This window comes from Crocodylus siamensis, chromosome 6 (genome assembly GCF_052110815.1).
Source record: "Crocodylus siamensis isolate JL-2025a chromosome 6, ASM5211081v1, whole genome shotgun sequence".
NCBI classification, from domain to species: Eukaryota; Metazoa; Chordata; order Crocodylia; family Crocodylidae; genus Crocodylus; species Crocodylus siamensis.
The window spans coordinates 61,366,463-61,388,581 of record NC_143400.1 but is presented as its reverse complement, the minus strand read 5'-3'; the positions used below and the strand labels follow the sequence as shown (position 1 = coordinate 61,388,581).

The 22,119-nt window shown below is 40.5% G+C and overlaps 1 protein-coding gene across 1 annotated transcript in view; it reads right to left on the bottom strand.

Annotated features, from left to right (window-relative positions):
* The window catches only part of NYAP2 (neuronal tyrosine-phosphorylated phosphoinositide-3-kinase adaptor 2), a 117,586-nt gene that overhangs the window by 48,592 nt on the left and 46,875 nt on the right, over positions 1-22,119 (bottom strand). The window contains exon 4 of the mRNA XM_090054122.1: positions 6,074-6,286. Coding sequence (XP_089910248.1) covers positions 6,074-6,286 — 213 coding nt within the window. The remainder of the gene's footprint in view (positions 1-6,073; positions 6,287-22,119) is intronic.

Sequence of the window (22,119 nt, the reverse complement as noted above, 5' to 3'; positions counted from 1 at the left end):
TTCTTGCTGCCATGAGCCCTGCACTGCCCTGGTGAAGCACACTCAGCAGCAGTGGATGTGATGGCACAGAATTGTGCCCCTTATTGTTGCTAGGCAGATGGGATGCTGCGCCACAGCAGCGTGGTGCTCCCAGCAGTGATAATAAGCTTCCCATCCATCCCCACTCTGCCCTGGCTTGCTGGGTCCCACCTGCTGGGCTGTGGAGGCCCCAGGGGGAGGGCAGCAGGATGGACAACCCCGAGCCTGCAGTGGGCAGCCCACGTCCACACCCCCAAAGGGCTCCATTCAGGCTGTGCCACCCATGGGGGAGGGGGAGCCAGGCTCTGTGCTCTGCTCTGCTGCAGCACCTGCCACCTTCCTCAGGTGGCAGCCAGGGTTTGAACACTGCTGGGGGCAGAGGGCTGCAGACCCAGGTCCATGGCCCCATAGCCCTAGCAGCTGGGGCCCCTGTAATGGGCACCAGCAGTTCTGGGGGATATTGGTGGGGAGTGAGGGACACCAGCAGGGCTGTGAGAGATTGGGGGTGGGAGTGCTGTGACTTGGGAGTGAGAGGCCTGGAGCTGTGTCCTAGTAGCAGGGGGAGCTCTGATTTTCTATGATAAAAAAACCCAAAATCAAAAGCCAAAATTTGTAGGTATACAGAATTTATTTTATTATAGTGATTGAGGCACTGGTAGGTTTCCAAATTGCTTTAAAAATGTAACAATAGATAGATAGATAGACAGATAGATAGATAGAGGCATTTCATTTTAACCGCGGATTTTGGGGGTTTTAAATCAGAGAATCTGTGATTTTTAAACAGAAAAAAACAGGATCCCTTATTATGCACATGCATAAAATTCCATCAAATGGAAAACTGCATATGTATTAAAGAATATAAATCTAAAGTTTTTTTTCACACTCACACTTATTCTACCCAGAACACTGGATACATTCTCTCCTCAGTAATCTTTCCAAGAATACCCTATTTTTTAAATGTCCAATCAGGCATGTATATACTGTTATCTAGAAAGAAACTGCTGTGTTACTGAAACCAGATTACACATCTGCAAGAGCAAACCTTTAGTTGCAGCTATATAAGCATCTTCACCTTCCTGAAGAGCCCTTTTCAGTAACCAGCCTATACCCCAATTGGAAGCTGCCCTCACTTGTATGATCTCTGGGGCTGCATTGCCGTTTCTGTAGGGCAATTCTCCTTAATTCAGCTGGTACAGCACGATGCAGTTTACCACCCACTTCAGAGTAGCAGGGGTTAAATCAAGTCCAACATATCTTCTCAGTGTTTGTTCCACAGCAGCTGAAGTTATTGATGTATTATTACCTTTGGAATCCTAACCACAATCCCTGATTAAGTATGGTGTACTTACTTCCTGCCTGATCATTTTCAACACTTCTAGTTTGAGACCTAAACTTGTTGGCTGAGCATTGATGGTGATTAAAAAAAAAACAAAAACAAAAAAACAAATGCTGCACCAAAATCAATTCCATAAAATATCTAAAATGAAATGCAGTGCCTGTATCAGGCAGCAGGTGTCAATACAAAATGCTTAGTGCCACCAAGAAAAAGAGCAACATTCCAGAAAATGCTCTTTAGAGCTCCTAGAGTTAAATCATATGTAGCCTCCCAGTTAGTAGACCTCCTGTGGCTTTTCACTGAAATAGCAAATGTCATGTTTTGAATGCTGGCATGGTTAAAGTCACTGAAATTGCTTTCCAAAGGAGCTCTCCGATGGAAAGCATATGTGGCCAATGGGGAGCCAGTGTCCTTGACAAATTGTGTGACAGACCAGAGAATGATCTTTTGCTTTGAAAAATGGTGCTGCAATGAAATCAGAATTGTGGGATCATTTGAGCTTTGGCTGACATTATATTCTTTCGAGGTCATCTAAGTAGCCATTTTTATATGTCTATAAGGCAATTTTGGCACTTGGTCTATTCCTTGATGCACAGCCCTGTGCTTATGGGTGACCATTTCTGACCACATAGTCATGCAAACTAAGCATGAGCAGTGCCAGGCATCACATGTGTGCACACCTCCTGTGGACACATAGCAAACCTAGATGTCTGAAAATGGAGTTGGCCAAAATCTGCGTCTACAGGACTTCGACTTAGGAACAGGAAAAGTGTCAATCTTGTTACTCTGATCCTATAACTCAGTGACTACAGCGCCCTCCCCTTCCCTCCTTTCCCTTTCCTCCCCCTCCCCACCTCCCAGTAAGCCAGCAGTCCTGAATTCTTGGCCCACCTTACCCACAGGGAGTTTGAATCAGGCCTCTCTCACTTCCTGGCAAAACACTCTAACCACCATCGCAGGTCATCCATTATTTAGTCTCTTCTTCAGTGCTGTTTCTGAAACTGAGCCAAAACCTAGTCAATGGAAAAAAATGGATGGAGGACAGTGCAGGGGGAAGCTTCTGCCCCACTGGGGACATATGTTCATGCTAGAACCCAGGCCCTGCTCCCTCCAGACAAGCAGCTACCTCACTCAGCCACAAACTGCTTGCTTTTACATACCACCTGGCCTCATTTTCATGGAATCCAGCTTCAAAAAGGGCCACAGAAAATTGGCTGACTGACCTGTGGTATGGTGTTGTACTGGGAAGTCAGAGAAACTAAGGTTTGGATGCTCCCTAGATAAAGGGGGCCTCGAACCCACCTCCCAGATGAGTGCCCTAGCCACTCATCTATATAGTATAAAGATGAGAGGTCATTCTGTTGCCCAGTCTGTGCATGTACATAGTTGTCAATATGAGCAGAGCTACATATCCAGGAATAGAATTCCTTTGGTTGTGTAAGTACCAAATATGCCCTATAGGCAACCAGGAAAAAATAGAATGCCACCCACAGGCGACCAAATTTGGATAATTATACAATTAGGAAGGGAAGAAAATGCCACCCTTTCTGTGGATACCAGTATCCTGTTTGGAGGGAGGTTCCTATTTTACTTGTATAGACATGGATGAGTAGTAAACTCACTGAAGTCAACAGTATCAGACAGGTGTAAAACTGAAATTACTAACACTGGAATCACATCCAAAAGCTTAATTAATCTTCACATAGTTCCAATAGGACTTAACATGCATCTCACTGATATCAGTTTGAACTCTTTATTTCATCATTTATTGTAAGCCACTTTGAGCTATTCTAATAGGCAAGATATAAATTTAAATAAAAATGAATTATAACTGACTTAATAAAGCACCTGTACACTTTTTACAGAGATGTACTTAGTGAGGCTAGTCTGAAGTCAGCAGAAGGCAGTGTAGGGCTGAAATGTATAGACTAAATTAGATTTAGTCTATAAGGTGCATCTCTACCCTGCCTTGTATTCATTTTGATACATTTACACCTCGATCTTTTAAATTTCTTTATTCCAGTATAATACTAATTAGTTTTCTAAAGGCACCTGAACAGTTACAATCCACAAGCACATTAAACAGCACTCTGAATGAAACGTCACACTGGAAAAAGCAGTCACAGACCTATGTGGGAAAATACATATGATACATTAGTGTGTGCTATTTTTTAAATGAAATGTAGTAGTTAATAAATTAAAATCAGCTGCAGATATTCTGTGGGGAAATAAATCAGCCAATAAATATTTCTGTAATAATAATTATAGTGTTTTCATTCTTCAGTTTTGAAAGTCTTCGCCACAAAAATCAAGACAAACTCACAAATAATTAAAGCGTGGTGTAAAACTCATTAAAATCAATGGAATTGTGTCAATTTAAACCATCTGAGGACCAAGGACAAATATGTTTTTCTGATTTTATTGGGAGATGAATCACATCTTTAAAAAACAACCTGTCCATAAAGTTGGATGGAATTGAAATATTTTGATTTATTTAAATGAGGGGATGGACTTGGACTGACTGACTCTGTTTAATCCTGTCTTCCCTTTTGTTCCAGCCAATGTCACTGACTGGGTGAACTCAACAGTTTGGTTTGTAACTTGGACCTGATTCTCTACTGAGAAATGATATCAGTGTCACCAGTGTGAATGTGACATGGTCTGCATTTCAAAATATTGTAATCAGGAGAGATCTCTATACTATTCAAACAGTGTGGAGACCCTCCCATGTGCAACTGATCACTCTTCTGCAGAAATGGCTTCCTGTTTATCAATTTTAGTATGTGACTTCATCCACACTCTTTACTTTTGTAAAAGACATTTACCAGGATTAATACAGTATACATAACAATTTTTTCCAAGTAGACATGTTAAGCAAATGAACTACTGTATGTACTCAATTAGAAGATAAGGGCTTTTTGCCTTTTTAACATGGGGGGTGGAAACAGCCCCTCACCATACAATTGAGCAAGAGGCAGCAGGGGAGTGGAGGCTGGCAGCTCCAGGGTTGGAGCCGGAATCAGTTGTACACAATGTTTTATTGATATATTTACAATTTTAGAGCAATTTGGAAACCTACTAGGGCCTCAATCACTGTAACAAATTCTAAATAGCTATAAATTTTGGCATTTGATTTTGGGTTTTTATCATGGAAAATCAAAGCTTCTCTTCCCCCTTCGCTCACCAGGTTGCAGCTCCAGGCCCCTCAGTCCAAAGCCACAACCCCCCCCCTCCCCTTCTGGTGCCCCTCACCCCCTACTCACAGCGGCCCCAGCCCTGCTGCTCCTCCTCACTCCCCACCCATAGCCCCTGAGCCCTGCTGGTGCCCCTAACCCCACACACACAGCCCTCTGCCCCCCAGCCCTGCCAGAGGGGGCCCCCAGTTGCCAACTCTGCCCTGCCACATCTGGTGGGCTGTGGAGGACCTGGGGGCAGGGAGCCCCAAGCAAGCCCACAGTGGGCAGCCCACATCTGCCCCAACACAGGCTCTGCTCTGGCAATACTGCCCACGGGGGAGGGGGAGCCATGCTCCATGCTCCCCACTGGGGCCACAGCAGCTGCTGCCTCCCATATGCCGCAGCTAGGACTTAGCCACTGCTGCAGGTGGCAGGGAGCTGTGGACCCAGGACCCTGGCCCTCTAGCCCTGGCAGCTGGGGGCCTCCTCTGGCAGGACTGGGGGGGCAGTGGGCTGTAGTTGTGGGGGCAAGGGGCACCAGCAGGGCCAGGGGCTTTGGGTGGCAAATGAGAGACACCAGCAGGGCTCGGGCAGGTGTTGTAGGTGGGGAGTGAGCAGGGTTTGGGACTGAGAGGCCTGGAGCTGCATCCTGATGAGTGAAAGGGGCAGGAGGAACTCTAATTTTCCATGATAAAAAACCCAAAACCAATGCAAAATGTATAGGTATTTGGAATTTATTTTTAATAGTGATTGAGGCACTAGTAGGCTTCCATGGTGCTTTAAAACTGTAAATGTAGCAAGAAAACATTGTGTTCAACTGATACCTATATACATAGTGGAATTTCATTTTAATTATAGATTCTGGGGTTTTTATCAGATAATTTGTGGTGTTTTAAATCAGAAAATTTCTGATTTTTTTTATCAGAGAAAACCAGGATTCCTGATGAAGGCACTGATAGACTCTGATTTTAGAGAATTGAAATCTGTAGAGTCACTTTTGCATTGGTTTGCATGTAAGCATGAAGCGCGTAACTCTTCTGTATTCACCTGCTGCATATATTCATATGACAGCTTTTTAGTTTTTTTGCTTCAATATGTTCATTGCCTTATATAGTATTTAAATTGATGATATAAACATGGAAGTATAATCATGATGGTTCTTTGCCAATACCCTTTGCCTCAATGTAATATGTAATTTACTGTTTCTGTGCAAATATTTTCACAGTAGAAATTTATTCTCAAACATTAGCTACTAATGATCCAATTCTTATTAAATGAAGAATACAGCTGTCAGGATTAAGGTGCTTAGGAAGGTGTTAAGGACAAATTTTGAAAGTCATTTATGTGCCTAATTTTAGAAGCGTATAGAGTTTTTCAGAAGTGTACCAACTATCTGTACCATTAATCACATTAATATCTTTAAAAACTGACATTAAGTGCCACTCAGATCCCACTGACTCAGCTTCTTGCTGGATAAACTCCTGTATTTATATTGGTACCAGGGGATCCCATTCTTTGTTGTGTTTGTGAAACTCCCACATACCTGAACTGTTGCTTCCTGCCAACATGGTTGGACTGACAGAGGATCTTCCCAGTCTACTGGATGCAACTGGCAGTCCTGGAGTTCCATCCCATTCCTGAGCTTTTATTGGCTCCCTAGAGGAAGCTGTCCCATGATGACCTCCTCTCTCTTTATTTTCCAACTTTGGTAGTGGTTCAGTGCTGTGGCTCCTGATCTTCAGCTCATCTAATGGTTCTACAAAACACACAAGGTCACCAGTCCATTACAGAGTGCATTTAATTAAATCCATATAACAGCTCGCTCCCTCCCCCGCAAGGTTGCATTTTCACTAACTTTACATGTTTATTAAATAGTAAATGTAAACCAAGATTTTACCTAAAAATGTATAATTCTCCTTTATTTTCCCTCTTTGATGAGACACTAAGAATAATCAGAATATATGAGATGGATAAAAATGGCAAGTTTGCTTTTTGTAGAAATGGTATTTTATGAGAATATTTATGATGCAAAACAATACACACAAACTGAGCTTTCTTAGTTACATTACTGAAGTCAACATTTAGGAAATTACATTAACTGTTTTCAGCTCTCTATGTCTTGGGAAGAAGTCCCAACAGAAATACCTTCTTTTTCTAGATAAGTTACATCCTTCAGATGTGCTTGTGCTTCCTCACAGTCTAATGTGAATATTTCTAATGTTTCAAGCAGTATAGATCATGGACTGCATTCTGCTCACATTACTTTAAGTAAATCCCACTGAAGTCAATGACTGCCTGCCTGTTTGTAAGTTTCGGAATTAGTGGAAGGTAGGAAAGGCAGGCACATTAATAAATAGGGCACATCCCCATGAACAGAAGTGCACATTCCCCAGGGGCAAATAGGGGGATAGTTGTTTCCCATGGACAAATTTAGGGAACAACTATGGGGAACAACTATGAAACTAAAAACACCCCCCTGCACACACATGTGTGTGACAAGTTGCCCCAGATGGGGCAGACTTACCTGGGGTTCTGGGGCCTCCAGGGCCTCTAGCAGCAGTGTGATTCAGGTACTCAGACCCTGGCTGGCAGCCAGAGTGTAGTTCTGGCTGCCCAGGCTCCAGTTTTGGGCGGTGCATGCTGCAGCCACATGTGCCACCCCGTTTTTTTCCGTCACTTTTTTTTTACACTAGGATCTCCTGGTGTCAAAAAACCCACTGTGTTGCAAATTAGCAGCGCAGCAAATGCCTGCATGTGCAGCATGTACAGTTGGCTGTGCTGCAGATGGGTCTGCAGCATTGCAAACTGCACATGCATGCCTGTCTTGATGTTCCCATAGATTTCTTACAGTGATGCCAGTTTTCTCCATCCCTGCTGATTTTATGTTCCCTTCACAGCTTCTTTCACACCTCTTTTCTGACAAGCCCATCAATATGGTGGGGAATAGTGTTTCAAATCTAACTTATGTCTAATAAATTTCACAGCTCTTTTCTACTTCTATTTTTATTGATCAGTGAAAAATTTGCATGGAAAAACATTCACAGAGAGAAAACTAAAAATCACAAGAATTAGTTAATATTCTGTTAATTTCTATAAAGCTGAAAAAGTTTTGCTTCCAACCTGATGAAATTTTTTCTCTGTGTTTGAAATTTTTATGTTTCAAATGTAAGCCCAAAGGTATTCTTACATGGTATCCTAATTTCCAAAGGTATTGTAATATTGTAAAAGCCTATGTCTGTCTGTCTGTAATTCTTTATTTGCACTCTGATTAGCTGATGGAAACAGCCAATCAGAGTGCTCCAAGAGTGGGGGAGCTCCATCATGTTTCCAAAGCCACACCAAGCACTGGACAGGGGTGGGGGAGCCGAGGCCAGCACTGCTGGCCTCAGATCCCCCACCCCACTGCCTGCAAGAGGCAGAATGGCGGCAACATGAGGGGGTGGAGGGGAGCATTGTGGGACTCCATCCCAGCCCCCTCCCACCCCTGGCCCCCATCATTCTTGACAGGCAATTGGCTAGTGTGTTTATATTGAAAATATTGCTCCACCTTAATTTCAGCATAGCTGTGTATAACTCTTATAATTTAAATAAAGATAGTAACTATATAGATAGCATGAGCTACTATACAGTATGGAAGGAGACAACCTGAAAACTATGTTCGCATACAAGCACACACACATACGTTCGTTGCATCTCAACAAAAGATTTCTAGCTTGATTGTGGGTTCCTTTAACATCCTGGTCCAGGGGTTGTCAGCCAGGGGTACGGGTACCCCTGGATGTACTTGAGAAGGCCATAGGGGGTACACACAGATGGGCAGGTGGGGATGGAGCGCTGCTGCGCACCATCCCATGCTGACACGCAGGTGGATAGGGGGGGAGGAGGGGGAGAGCAAGGGAAGCCTGTATACAGCAGCTGCCACTGCTCCACATTCAGCTGCAAGTCCCCCCTGCTCCTCCACACTGTATCTGGCTACCGGGGGTACACTGATCCAAAAAAGGTTGAAAACCCCTGTCCTAGTCTGTTGATGAACTTGTTTATGAGAAAAAAATAAACAACATTTTCTCTGGAATTCCCTAAAGAAAGCATTAATAAGATGACAAATTTATCATTTCTAATGCTCATGTATTCACTATGTTATGCAAACACTAGGGTGCTGTATGAATTACTGTCAGTTAACAAGCATGGTACTGAAAATAGAAGTTAATGCATGAAAATAAGCTTATAGAGAGAGAGAAAAAAAGAGTATAAAGGTTTTAATGATGCCTCTGATGGAAACATGTTTTCTTCCCCAAACTTTAAGATTTTCTTAGTTTAGCATAACAATATACAAAAAAAGCCTCATTAAACAAATACAAGCCATCAGGTCACAACAGGAATATCTAGATATACTTCAGAAAGTAACAGACTTAAAATCTAATCTCTGGTTTCTGCCCTCTGAAACTTTGGACCATCTACTTATATAGAGGATGACAATGATAGCATAAGGAAGAAACCAATGATTTTGCTTTCCCTGTTTTGTAATCCAAACCACTACAAAGGCAAATTGTTGCACAATAGTTTGCATCCATATAACATGACACATGCTATCCAGGGCCTTCAGCATGAAATGTCTACAAGAGAGTGTCTTTTCTGAATTCTTGAAGAGGCATGGAAATGCAAGGAGCCATATAAAGAAATGTAGGCCACAAATTAGAGCTGGATCTGAGCAACTTGATATTTCAAAAGATAAACAAATATGCTCTATCATATGTTCATCTGGAGCTTGGATTAGGTTATTCATCAATGAAGAATGACACAGGACTTTATTCATTTAACATTTGCATGCAAATATAGCAGAAATGTTTTTATAAAGTGATAATATGTGCATCCTGTAAATACTATTACAGACAAAATGAAAGCACAGGCCTCAGTAATTCTTTACAATATAAATAAGGGCCTTGTTACACAGCAGCTCATAGAGCTCTTAACCCATGGACTATTCACACATTAACACCTGAAATTAGTATTAAGCAAGTTTTACATGGCTTAAAGTTAGGCCACTCCAGGGCAGGTTTCTCTATGATCTGTGTTACCCAACTTTTGTTCCGTTCATGCATGGCCAGTTCCCATAGATGCACTGCTCAAGTTGCAATCCTTCAGTATCCCAGCATGCAGTGTCCTGTCCCCACTCCCCTGTTCAGTGTGGATAAACTTTCAAATCGCTGAACTCTACTGCCCAGAGGTAGTTCTGGCACCAACCCAACTTCCCCTCCTGCTCCTGGGGGGTGTGCCCTTCCCAACAGCAGGGGTGCATCCCTGTTCAAACTTCCTGTAAAGCACTTGCTAGCTACCCAGGTGGCAGGGCACAGATGGGTCCAGAAGTGGGATCTAGCAAGGTAGAGGGGAACAAGGAAGGGCTGAGATTGGGCCCCCTATGAGCTGGGGCTTCCTTCTCCAGGCAGGGGCAGTAGCTCCCCTAAAAGAGCCTTCCCTCACCACTACCACCTCCCAGCCAACCCAGGAAGCACAACTAGCACCTCCAACACTGCAATCCTAAATCCCAGTTTATTAAAACATGAGACCTTCTTCAATTTACGTCCTCTTTGTTTCTTTTTTACAATTCTTATTTTTTACTTTTTTTTTTTTTACTCCTTCAGGGGCTGACTTCTTCTTTTCACTACCTTTCCCCCACCCCCATTTTCTTTCTACCTCCAATTTCATTACCCACGCCCATCTTGACTTCCCAGCTTCATGTTCCTACCCCCACCCTCCAACCCATCTGTCATACACCACCACCTAGAGCAGTGAGAGAAGCCTGTCTTGGGTCACCAACTGTCTAGTGGCAACTCACAGCTACAGCTCCTAGTCCAGTCTCTGGTCTCCAGCCCTCTAGTGGCAAGTCTAATCTGGGCAAGCTGGGGACAGTCAGAGGTTTTTAGCCTTAAGGTGTGACTGCTCCAAACTTGAGCTAGCACTGACGCCAATCAACATTTGAGCAACTCAAAGTGCAATGTGTAATAAGGCCCTAAAAGACACTAAAAGGGGCCCAATCCTGGTTACTCTCAGATTTCACTGAAATCAACAGAAACTGAGAGAGGCATGTGAGCTAACCATAAATGACAGAATATAATATGCAATTTAAAGCAGATCTATTAAGCAACAAGACATAAAAGGCAATCAGCTCTGGATGATGTTAAGGAGCAACATGACAAAAGATTTTTAAAGGTGCAGTGTGGTGGTCTGATTCTGCATGTGTATAACAATCATTACCATGAATAGCCCCTTTGAAATAATTTACATTAATGGCTTCACTCATGGTCATAAGCACTATTTATGGTTGATGTGCTTCCAAGACGAGGACCTCCTATTTAATTTGGAGGTGCAGGTTTTCAACCAGAGAAAACTACTGTATCTCTGCTGTCTATATTGTAACAATGAAATTTTACATTGGATGGATGCCCCAAAATGTCTTAGGGTCTGATTCACTTGAAGGTTGGTTTCAGTTAGTTTTTATTGATCAACGCTAAGAAATAGTGTTTTAAGTATAGAATACTGCAATTAGGAAAATAAGGCCAGATTCTCAATCATTAATGAATCAGTAAAGTGTCAGTGGAGGCAATGGAATAGTGCCAATTTACACTAGCTCAAGATGTGGTTTAGGATTTGCTACTTAACATGATGTAGAAAATTAGTCTTCACTTGTCAGTTTAGATTTTATATATTTACTTTCCCCTATTCTTTCCTGAGAAGTTTTTTTCTGCTCTGAGGTTATCTAAAAACTAATAAATTCTAAAAATGAAAAGCAGATTGGATCAGACTATAATCTCACATGGCAAGGGACAAATCATTGTTATTGGACGATATTTATCAGTTACACTGACGCATGCCACTGATGCACAGCAATGCTTTGATATTTTCCACAGTCTTCTGGAATATTTTATTTCTAGCTGTCCTTGGGATGTGTCAGGAAAAATGAAAGGCAAAATTTCTTTTCAAACATCTCATCCTGACAATGTTCCCCTTTACTTGAAAAACAAGTGGGAAACTTTGGGATAAATTCAACTTCGCTAATAATTATTAAAAAGAACTATCTTTGTCCCCAAGATAACATGTTGTTGTGCTGCTTATTGTACAGTAAATTTTCTAGAAGAAAAATGTGTTTACGTTGGCCCCATGTATGAGATACAATACCCCCATCCTAGGCTATGGAACATTTTGTTGTCACTGCTACAACATTAGGGTTATAGTAGTCTGGGACAGCTGAGCTCTTATGCCATCTATTTGTCTATACTACCATAGCTGGAACACCATAGAACACTGCTCAGCAGCCCATACATTGATCGTTCTTGTTGCATTAGAGCCTGAAGCACTGAATCTGCGACAAACTGTATGTACAAAGCCCCAGTGAAATGTGTATATTGAGGCAATGGGTAAGTACAAATGTTCACCCCGTCTGATCTACAATCACACAGTTTACTTTAAACCACATGATCATAAACTGGGAGTGACACTTGCAGCTGTTCCACTCTGAGAACCTGGTGTAAGTAGGATGGGGAATGGGGCAGGTGGGACGGGGGGGCTCGCAGGTTTGGTGGGTCTGGGAAGGGATGTCTGTCTGAGAAGAGGCTGGAGAAGGAGAGGCAGTTAAAAATAGCTTGATCAGAGTAGAGAGGGTAAGAAGAGTGTAGCCCTGGGACTATGGTCTGAATATGTGCAGATTTTGATGGACTGGGCTAACCCATTTCTGATTTAAGTTAGTTCAGATGAACTTAGACTGGCCCCACCACTTTCGCCAAATTTCAACCACTGAATGTCTGTTTAGATGGGCATTTATATCAACCTAACCATAGTTTGGTTGATCTAAATGTAATGTCTGCACATACCCAGGATTAAATTGATATGCATTTAAGGTAAAGTTGGATAAGACAAAAATAAAAGATACATTGTACAATCTGACACCAAAGCCATGGCAGGACTTGCATGCCCAATTGAGCCATACTAACCCTTTACTGTACCTATAGTCTATACTGGCTTACAGGTCATATAGACTCTCATATAAAGAGGAGCAAAGCCAGTTTTGCTCTGCAACATTTATTTAAAAAGTATAACAATGTTGATTGGTTTGAAGATATATTATGCTGCTGTTATCTTAGTCAGATAACTGGTGTTATAAAAAGACATCAAAGCTCTGTGTTACACAAGAAGTTCATTGAATCATAAAGCCTGAAGGTAGTAAATCTTTTCAAAGTCAATCCCTGAATTTTGAAAACTGAACATAATTATGGCAAATAGCTTTATTGTTCAAAAATTCTTGAGCAAAACTAGTGCATAAAAATGTAAATTTCAAGAAATAACTCATTTCTTTAAATATTTATGGATAAACTTCAGTCAGATTCCCATAAAGGCATTTGAATGTGCAAAGCACTTGCACATGTCATTGTACTTCAATATGCAAAATTATGCATTTTCCATATTTATTTCTGCTAAACCCCAAGTCTTCTCATTTGAGGAGGGAGATGGAAACTAAAAATCTCACAGCATGAACATATTTTTTAAATAATTGACATACATGATTTGAATATGATGAAAGATCTCTTAATGGGTGCATGGAACACACAACATTTTGATACTGGGAGACCCCTAAGCTTTAAAGAAACTGAGAAACTCAGCTAATCAGCTGCAGTTTAGACCAAAGTCAGCTGACAAACAGAGCTAGGGAAAACGTTTTGTCCAAAAAGCTATCATTCAGATGAATACACTCTGTGGCCAGCCTGCCACAACCTGCTTAAGCACATATTCATTCCAGGTCTTGATGGCTTCTTATTGTAATGCTAACTGACAAACAGCGGAGCAATTTTTTAGAAGAAAAAACAATTGATAGTCTGCAGGAACTGCAAATGAGGGCAGCTCTCTGCCAACCTTCCCTGTAAAGCCAGAAAAGTATAAGCTAATAAACCATACATTATTCATTCACTCTTTTGTTGTTGTAAATCTAAATACATAATAAATCATTTTAGAGAGAATTCTGTTGCTTTAGGGAGTAAATGATATTACTCACAGTATCTAAAGATAACGTGTGCTTAAGTCTTGCAGGATTTGGCCCTTTATGTAGGGGCCAAGGTAAGTCACTTGGGGGCAGATTTCAGAAGCACTCAACATCAACTGTCTTCTACTGAAGTCAGTGGGAGCAGAGTAAGGCCAATACTGAGCCCTTAAGAAAATCTTACCCAGCTTCTTCATCTGCAAATGGGGGATATATTTTATTCAACATTGTAAGACACTTGACAGGCTTGGAATGAAGCTGCTTTGTAATGGTATTAAGTTAAAATCTTGACATGTAGTTGTTTGTCTGCTCGTTATCTATAAACAATAGGCCTCAAAACCCAAAGAAAAACAAGCAAGCTATTAATACTGCAAACAGGAAATGTGGTTTTAGAAACAATGTGCTCTCAGAAATTTTATTTATAACAAACAATTAGGAGTATATTACAATGTCAATGAAAGTCTTTTCCTCATCTTTATTAACATGGTGGCTTTTCTAGTCTATCTTTATTGGGTTGCTAATTGAACAGAAGTTTGCATTTCATATCAATTTTTAATACTCATTTCTTAGAGGGAAGTCAGCTGCAGTAACCAGCATGCTCAATTAAAAGCAGTTCTGACCTAGTTCCATGAAAATCAATAGAACACCTGAAAAAAAGGCTAACAAACTGTCTAACATTCCAGAAGACAAGGCTGCAAGGCATCTAACTGTTCATTCTGCACATGTTTCCATGGGTAGTTTTTACTGTCATCTAAATACAAGGGAGATGAGCTCTGGCTGACACGGTCAATGGAGTTGCACTTTATGTAACAGAGCCATATGATTGATCAGAACTCCAGTATGAAGCTGGAGATAGGCCCATTGAGAGTCTCTGGGTTAGTGTGAGAGGGAACAGCAACAAGGGTGATGTTGTGGTGGGGATCTGCCATAGACCACCAAACCAGGAGGAAGCGGTAAATGAGGCTTTCTTCAAACAGCTAGCAGAAGTGTCCTCATCACAGGCCCTGGTTCTCATTGGGGACTTCAGTCACCCTGACATCTGCTTGAAGGGCAATACAGTAAGCAAGTTTTTGTGGAAAGACTGCAGGTAGGTCAAATTATGTCAAGAAAAAAATTACATACACAAGCTATTCCTCCACACGCTTTTTATCAGTTGCTTCAGTCGGGACATAAAAATTTCCTCACATATAGAGAATTTATAGACAAAGAGTAAAGCCCTTTTTCTCCATTACCAGAATTTAGAGTAGGATCCACTAAAGTAAATTTTACCATGGACTTCAAGGACCTTTGGATCAGATCTTTTATGATGGGCCTTAGGGGCTGAGGTTATGTTTCTAGGAATTAAATCGGCATTCCAGAAAATCTTGGTATTTAAAAACTGCAGTATAAAATGCTTAATCAGCTGAAGAAACTGTTGTTTTTATTGTGTATATCACCATAGGAAAGACATTTTAAGAAATACTAAGAAAGGTAATGTTGCAAGAATTTAACAACTTGGGACTGTAAATCCTTTCCTTGCTGCATCCCATGTTTTCTTAGAACCACATAGAATCTAAGCTAATTTTACTGTAAGAAGTGTGGGCAAGACATTTGTCAGGCTTCTGTATCTTGAAAAGAAGCAGTGGCAGAGCTCAGGATATCAGGAAAATAGCATTCTGATTGGGAGAAGGGTTGCAAAGATCTTATTCGCTTAGTTTAGCAATGACCTGCAGCACCTCCTCCAGCTGTGATATATTAATTCTAATTTTAGAAATGAAAATTGGACCTTTACTAGAAAATCTAATTTGGTTAGCTTTGGCTTGTAGTAAAATAAGGAACATTAGTTCCCTTTCCTTGCCTTTGCAAATGCAAACACGGTAGTTCTGTTCTGGGCAATGTATATTTTAGGTATATGTGGCATACATCCATCAGAGCCCAAAATATGTGGTATGGAATCTGTTAAAATGTGTATACTAAACATTCTGTATCTATATATATTTGTTCCTGTTAGTAGACTATATCTGGACTTTTAGGGGGCTTTGTGAGTCAAGGAAGACTTTAATTCTCACTCATCTTAGTTCTCACTCATCTTACAAGCATGTTATTCAAGGTACACACAGCTTGGGCAGAGTGACAAATTCTCAAAGAAACATTAACATTATCTAAGGAGAAATTTTGCTGCTTAGTTCATGCTTGTGCAGAAACCTGTTCTGCCATAGCCAAAGGGAGGCACAAAGGAAGCTCAGATGCTAAAGCAGATACACTTCAGCCATACAGCCAAACCAGCTTACACTACTAGATTCATTATGCTTGACACCCAGTTCCTTGTTCAGATGCCTTTTACTTGTACCTATATTGATAACCTTGCTTACAGTCGCTAACTTGCAGCTTGCCATAATGTATGATACACTTCAACTAAAATAGCTGGGACTTGTGAATATATCACCAAAACCGAGATTTCTCCTCTCACACCATGTGTTGTAGCTTAATTTATGTCAACAGAATTGCTTCTGATTTTATACCAGTATATGCATAATCAGACTATGAATATAGCATAATATTTTGTATTAAATGGGGGAGTTAAAATATTTACAAATTCATTGAGAACACTCACTGATATAATAGGATAAAATATATTCAAGTATACAAATTCACATGCTTTGAGATAAAAACTAAACAGTCACTGATGGGGGTTAAAATCAAACAAACCCTCTGACCAGAGTGTGCCATTAATGTCCACTATTAAGAATGTGGCTTACAGGACAGAATGCAATATCTTGTAGAGACACTGGACGTAGGTCTGTGTGAGGTAGCTTACTCCCTAGATACAGAACACATATACACTGCTTTATGTACATGTGCTATACATACCAATTTAAGGTACAGAAGGACCTGGAGCAGACAAACAAGCTACTATTTCAGTGTAACTATAAACTGTAGATTGCCTTGTTGCGTCTTACCACTGGGTGGCAGAGCAGCAGGTTCACCTTCAAGTAACCTGTTCACCTTCAAATAGTTAGGACAGAATTAGCTCCAGACATATTGAACAAGCAATAATGTATACCAGCATGGTTTTACCCCTGATTTTTCTTGAAATAATTTTACAAAAGAGTTAAGTAGATGACACTGTGGAGGACTGTTCAGCATGTGCTCACTACTATTTTACAGTGATATAAAAGCTCAAATATGTTGTGCTGCATCCAAGCCTTTTAGTCTCAAAAGCAATTTAATATGCCTATACTGTGTAGTACGTCACCTCTGGTATCTATAGGTATTGCAGCATTGTTCAGTGTACACACAGCCTGAGTTTACTTTATCTTTGCCAGTATCAGATCCTCCAGGTGATATCAGAGACAAGGGCCTAGACTATGTGGACTGCTAGTATGATTCAAAACCAATGCTCTTATGTTTGTTTAGTATGTGCTTCACAAAAAAAATTGAAAACCTCTCTGATTTTAAAAGGTCAAATCCATATCCTAAAATGTTAGCTATTGTTGTTTTCATATTACTCTCCCAAAAGATCACTCTTCTCTAAAGCAGGTATAGAGCAATTTCAACATATTATATTTATGCAATTTAATGGCAAGTAATGTGTGTTTGGATTTCTGGACAATGGCACAAGATTAAATGTTTTTTACTGCTATTTTTTATTATTTCTGGAGAGACAAATCTTTGGGTCATTTTGTAGTTTATAAAATGGACCAATATACTTTCTGTTTACAGTTTTGCTAGATGAATGCACAATTTTCAATGTAGAGTTGTAAAATCATAAAGGACAGATTTATATTCCAAGAACCTGTAACACAGTTGGTGTAAATCAACCTACCTCCAGTGACTTTAATGGAGTTATGCTGATTTACAACAACTGAAGATTTGGCCCTAAAGGTCTAATTTTTACAGACTTTTTTGTGCCCTAGAAATCAAAACTCAGAGCCTATTATCATCATCCAGGTCATTAAATACAGCAAGTGTTGCTTTGCTTATAAGTGGAAGTTATTAAATACAGGTCACAGTAAATGCTAATACATTCATTTTTTTTAGATATTTTCTTTTTTTAACAGGGCTCAGAAAACTCATATCTAGGGTCATGTATTTAAAACAATAGAAAGTCAATGGCTATTTTATCCATGTGAAGTCCATGTAAAAAACAAATCAGAGTATAATGTTATTTTCCAAGATTTTTTTTAACCCTGCAGATTTTTAAGCATTGATTTTCTTATTCATAAAAAGAAATGTTGATTAAGTTACTAACCAGAAATTATACTTTGAGATCAAACAGTTGTGGAATATAAACACAAGGAATAAATAAATGCATACACATCAATCAGAAGCAGCATCTGTCTACAGAAAAACCTGAGCAATTATTTATGAAATTATGTCTTCTTCAATGATTCTGTATACCATGGTAGTCCCAAGGGAACCTGATTTTTTGATGAGCCTAAATTGCTGAATTAGAAGCGGAGACAATGTCATGGTCCCAATTAGCGAAACAAACGCATGTCATTTCAAAATACGTGTTTTCTATTTTGATATCTGTATGGAACAAAGACATTCTTGCATTTGAAAGAGGAGACATTCCACCTTTAAGTGACCCAAATGACCACAAGCCCTTAAAACAGATGTATTAATATTTGTATAAAAGGAGATTACAGAAACACAATAAAGCACTAGTATGCATTACAAATTACAAGGATATGACTGCAGAAATGTGTGGGGTGCAATTTCACAATCAGTACAGGTTCTTCAGCTGTACTGTAAATTTTCTTTGATATTAAATATGAAGAAACATCTTTACATTTAGTGCTAAAAAGACAATATGGTCTAGTGCTTATGGCACTGGAATCATGCTCAAGGGGCCACTGATCTGTTGGGTAACCCCAGGGAAGTCACTTTACCTGCCAATATCTTTCTTTCTTTCTTTTTGTCTATTTAGAATATACCTACCTGAAACTCAAGATTTCTGGTTTGTGGGAAATTTCGCTATTTTGAGATGAAATTTCATTCTGAATCAGAAATAAACACTGATTTTTTCTTTTCCCATAAATAAGAAATTAAATATATATATTACAAACAACAACATACAATTCTGACATGAAATGTGTTGTTTTCCTTAGTCCCCAACACCTACCAACTGAAACTAACACTTTTGTTAGTTTCATGCAGTGTCAGTTTTGGTTCGCCCAGGGTACATGACTATGGAGATGTGCCATGCAAAATTCTTTGGGTCCCTGACTGCCAGGATATCTAGATCCTTGGTTAGCCATCCTAATGCTAAAGGACAATGAACTGTAGAATGAACCCTGCTCAATTAAAGCTCAACAATGGTTTCTGAAATGCTACTGAACCGAATTTGATCAAGCAAGCTAAAAGTTACTTAAAATAGTGGTAAATCCAGGCTACAATGACTCAGCCTGGTATTTTCATACCTTCTATTACTATTTGTTACATTTCCTTTCCTTTCATATTTCCAAAAACCTTTCTCTTGCACATTTATTTCATTTACAAGGTGAGGAGGCACTACTGGGAGTCTGACCTCCTGCATAATGCAGGCCATAGGTCTAGAAAGCAGAGGGGAAAAAAATCAAGTTTTGATTTAGAAAGAGCCTCTGATGTAGAATCTGCCACAACCCTTGATAAACTGTTTTGATCATTAAGCACTTTGCCTCCTAGTTCTAGCATGAAATTGAATTTTTAAAGGAAAAAACAGCTGCCGTACAATATTTCCTTGAATTTTTATTTCCTATTCCTCCCTTTTGTTCTCTTCCTCCTCCAATAGTTCTTTCTGTAGAAGTCAGTGGAACTAAATTAGTGCAAAGGTGGCTAGGAGATCATCAGCACAGAAGCAGATTTTTCAAAGTAGTGAACCTTTATCTTGACCCCAAAACAATTTTTGAGAGAGCTGAGCTCCCATCACCACCTTTTGTGAAACTTACTACCAACATTTTAAACGCACTACATACCTAGTGCTCTGGGCTTAGAAAACCTGGTGATGTGATTTTGGTGCCTATGGACACATACATGAGATGTTTTACTGTGTAGTAGAACAAATTACTGCATAGTAAGCATCACCGTCTATATGTTTAGACCCTTACTGCACAGTAATTTGCTCTACTTAGCAGTTAATTTGCTACTTGCAAATTCAAGTAGCAACTTAGCGCCGAGTAACTACTGCACAGTAAGGCATGTGTAGACAACCGGTCAAACCAAGAAGAAGGGGCAGGAAATTGCTTCTAGAGTGGGCTCCATCATCAGAGCCCAGGTGGAGATAAAGTCTCCCTGCCCTGCAAGCAGGGAGCTCTCAGAGGCAGGAAGCAATGTCCTAGGCCCCTGTCCCAATTTGTCAGCAGAGCAGCTAGCAGTGAGCCCCTGGCTGGGGGGGAAATCCCTGCCCATCCGAGTCTCACTGCTATCTATCCCACTGGTGGATTGGGACAGGGGGTCCCCTCCCCAGCAGGTCTTTCCAAACCCTCTGCCCCTGAATGGGAGGCTGGGGCCAGGAGCTCCACACTGCCAGGGCAGAGGGATATTGTCCAGGAGCAGCTCCCGGGGCAGGGAGCAATCTCCCAGGCCTGACCAGGAGACATCCATCTCCTGGCCCTGCCAGTGCCTGGGCTAGTACCCAGAGGGAGCCTAGAACTCCCCCTGGATGCTGCAGGAGGGAAGAGCAGGGTGGGAGTAAATCTGCTCCTGAATGTGCACATGTGTAGGCTGCCCAGGGTGAGTGTACGCCAGAGCAAATTAGTCTGGAGTAAACTCACCCAGCAGCATTTGCACATGCAGATGCACCCTAAGTGCTATGACACATCTGTGTGTTGAATTTGAGATGAAGTGATAAAAGCAAATGTAAATAAACAGAAAGGTCAAAGAAAAATGGACGAATAATTGTAAACCTGTCACAAAAATAATAAAAAGGTGAGTGGGGAGAAAATTATAGAAAAGTTAAGAAACTGTCAAGTAAAGAAAGTGTGAAATGAGGGATGGGAAGAGGCAAGAAATGTTCATGTACACTATGTGAAGTACACCTACAGCCTTTCTAGTTTTCCATAAGCTAACATATTGCAACTATCAGGATGTAGAGGGAAATAAGGCAAAGAGAAGCAACATTATTGGATTATCCTGTTTTATTCAGTTTAGTTATATAATGTAATTGGTAAGTGTTTAGGTATGACCAAATTGTCCAGTTATGCTGGATGAATCACTCAGTGTGCCTTAAGCATTTACATTATCTGTCTTATCCATACACTTTATTCAGGTGGAATTACAGAAAAAAAAAATTCAGCCTTCAAATTTTCTTGTACTTTCTTTTCTGACCATCTGTCTTTGCACTATAGAGCTGTGCTAGCATGGTTGGCTACGCAGGATTTAAATCAATATGCATACAGGCACACAGTAATAGAATTAAAACCTAAAATACAGGATTTTTTAACCATTTATTTCAGCCTATTTGATTTTTTGGGAGAGAGAATTTCTTCTTTAAACCACATTCAGGACTTGCAATGTTTATTTGCCTATTATTTTTTCCTATGTATTATGTTTCTATTGTAACATCATAATAGCTTAATGCCTTTTAGACATGTTCATGCTAATGGGAAATTTGCAGTAGCAGTTACAAAAGGGTCTAGTGTGCTCTGCATGTTCCTCAAGATTTTTGTATACAGTGAACAATAATTTATTCCTACTTTTCTTAGTTCTCCACAGGGTCTTGAGAGTCTGTAGTTTTGCCCTTTGGAGAATTTCACTTTTCAGCTCCTAGTGACAGATATGGAAGACGTTTGTAATGTGCTCTTCTCCAAAGCTTTGGAGGTTCTTTTAAAACATTTCAAGATTTACATAATTATTTAAATTTTCTGATCCCTCTTGGAACTTCCTGAATTGAGGCTTTAGAAAATGTTATTATAATCTGTCAAATAACAGTTAAGGAAGGGGGAAATGGCTAAATACCTTGAAAATGTACTTACTTATAATTCAGGCTACTGACATCTACCCATGGAGACTTCAAATCTGCTCTTACCTATGGCATTAGTTCATGAGGTGATAGAGAAAAAGCTGACATTTTTTATCCAAGTGCTTTTCCAAGGACATAGCATCTGGATTTGTCATGGGCAGTTCCCCATATTTAGAAAAGACAGCATATCAGAGTTCACAGCCTTGTAGAACTTAATAGGATAATTTTGTCCGAATGAAGATATGGTACTTCAGTCAAATCTGGAGAGACTGCTCACTCTCCCAAGGCATCATTAAGTCCTAATTCACTGGTGTTCTAACGAGTGTCAGGCTGTGGCTTGGAATCTGGGGCCTCACCCTGCCTGGCACAGCTGCTTAAATTGGCCTGCCACATCCTCAGCAAAGCATGGGGCAGACACACCTGGCCATAACCCACCTTCTAGACCTAGCCACCTGTCCACTCCCTGTCATCAGAGTGGCCTGCTAGGGTCAGCTGACTCCTCACTCCTTCCAGTATAAAGAGGAAGTATCTAGACAACAAGGCTCAGCTTTGTATCTAAGAAGCTGTATCTTTGGTCTGTGCTGCTTCTGACTGATGGATTCATTGGATACCTGACCTGGCTCGCCTCCTGCCCTCACTC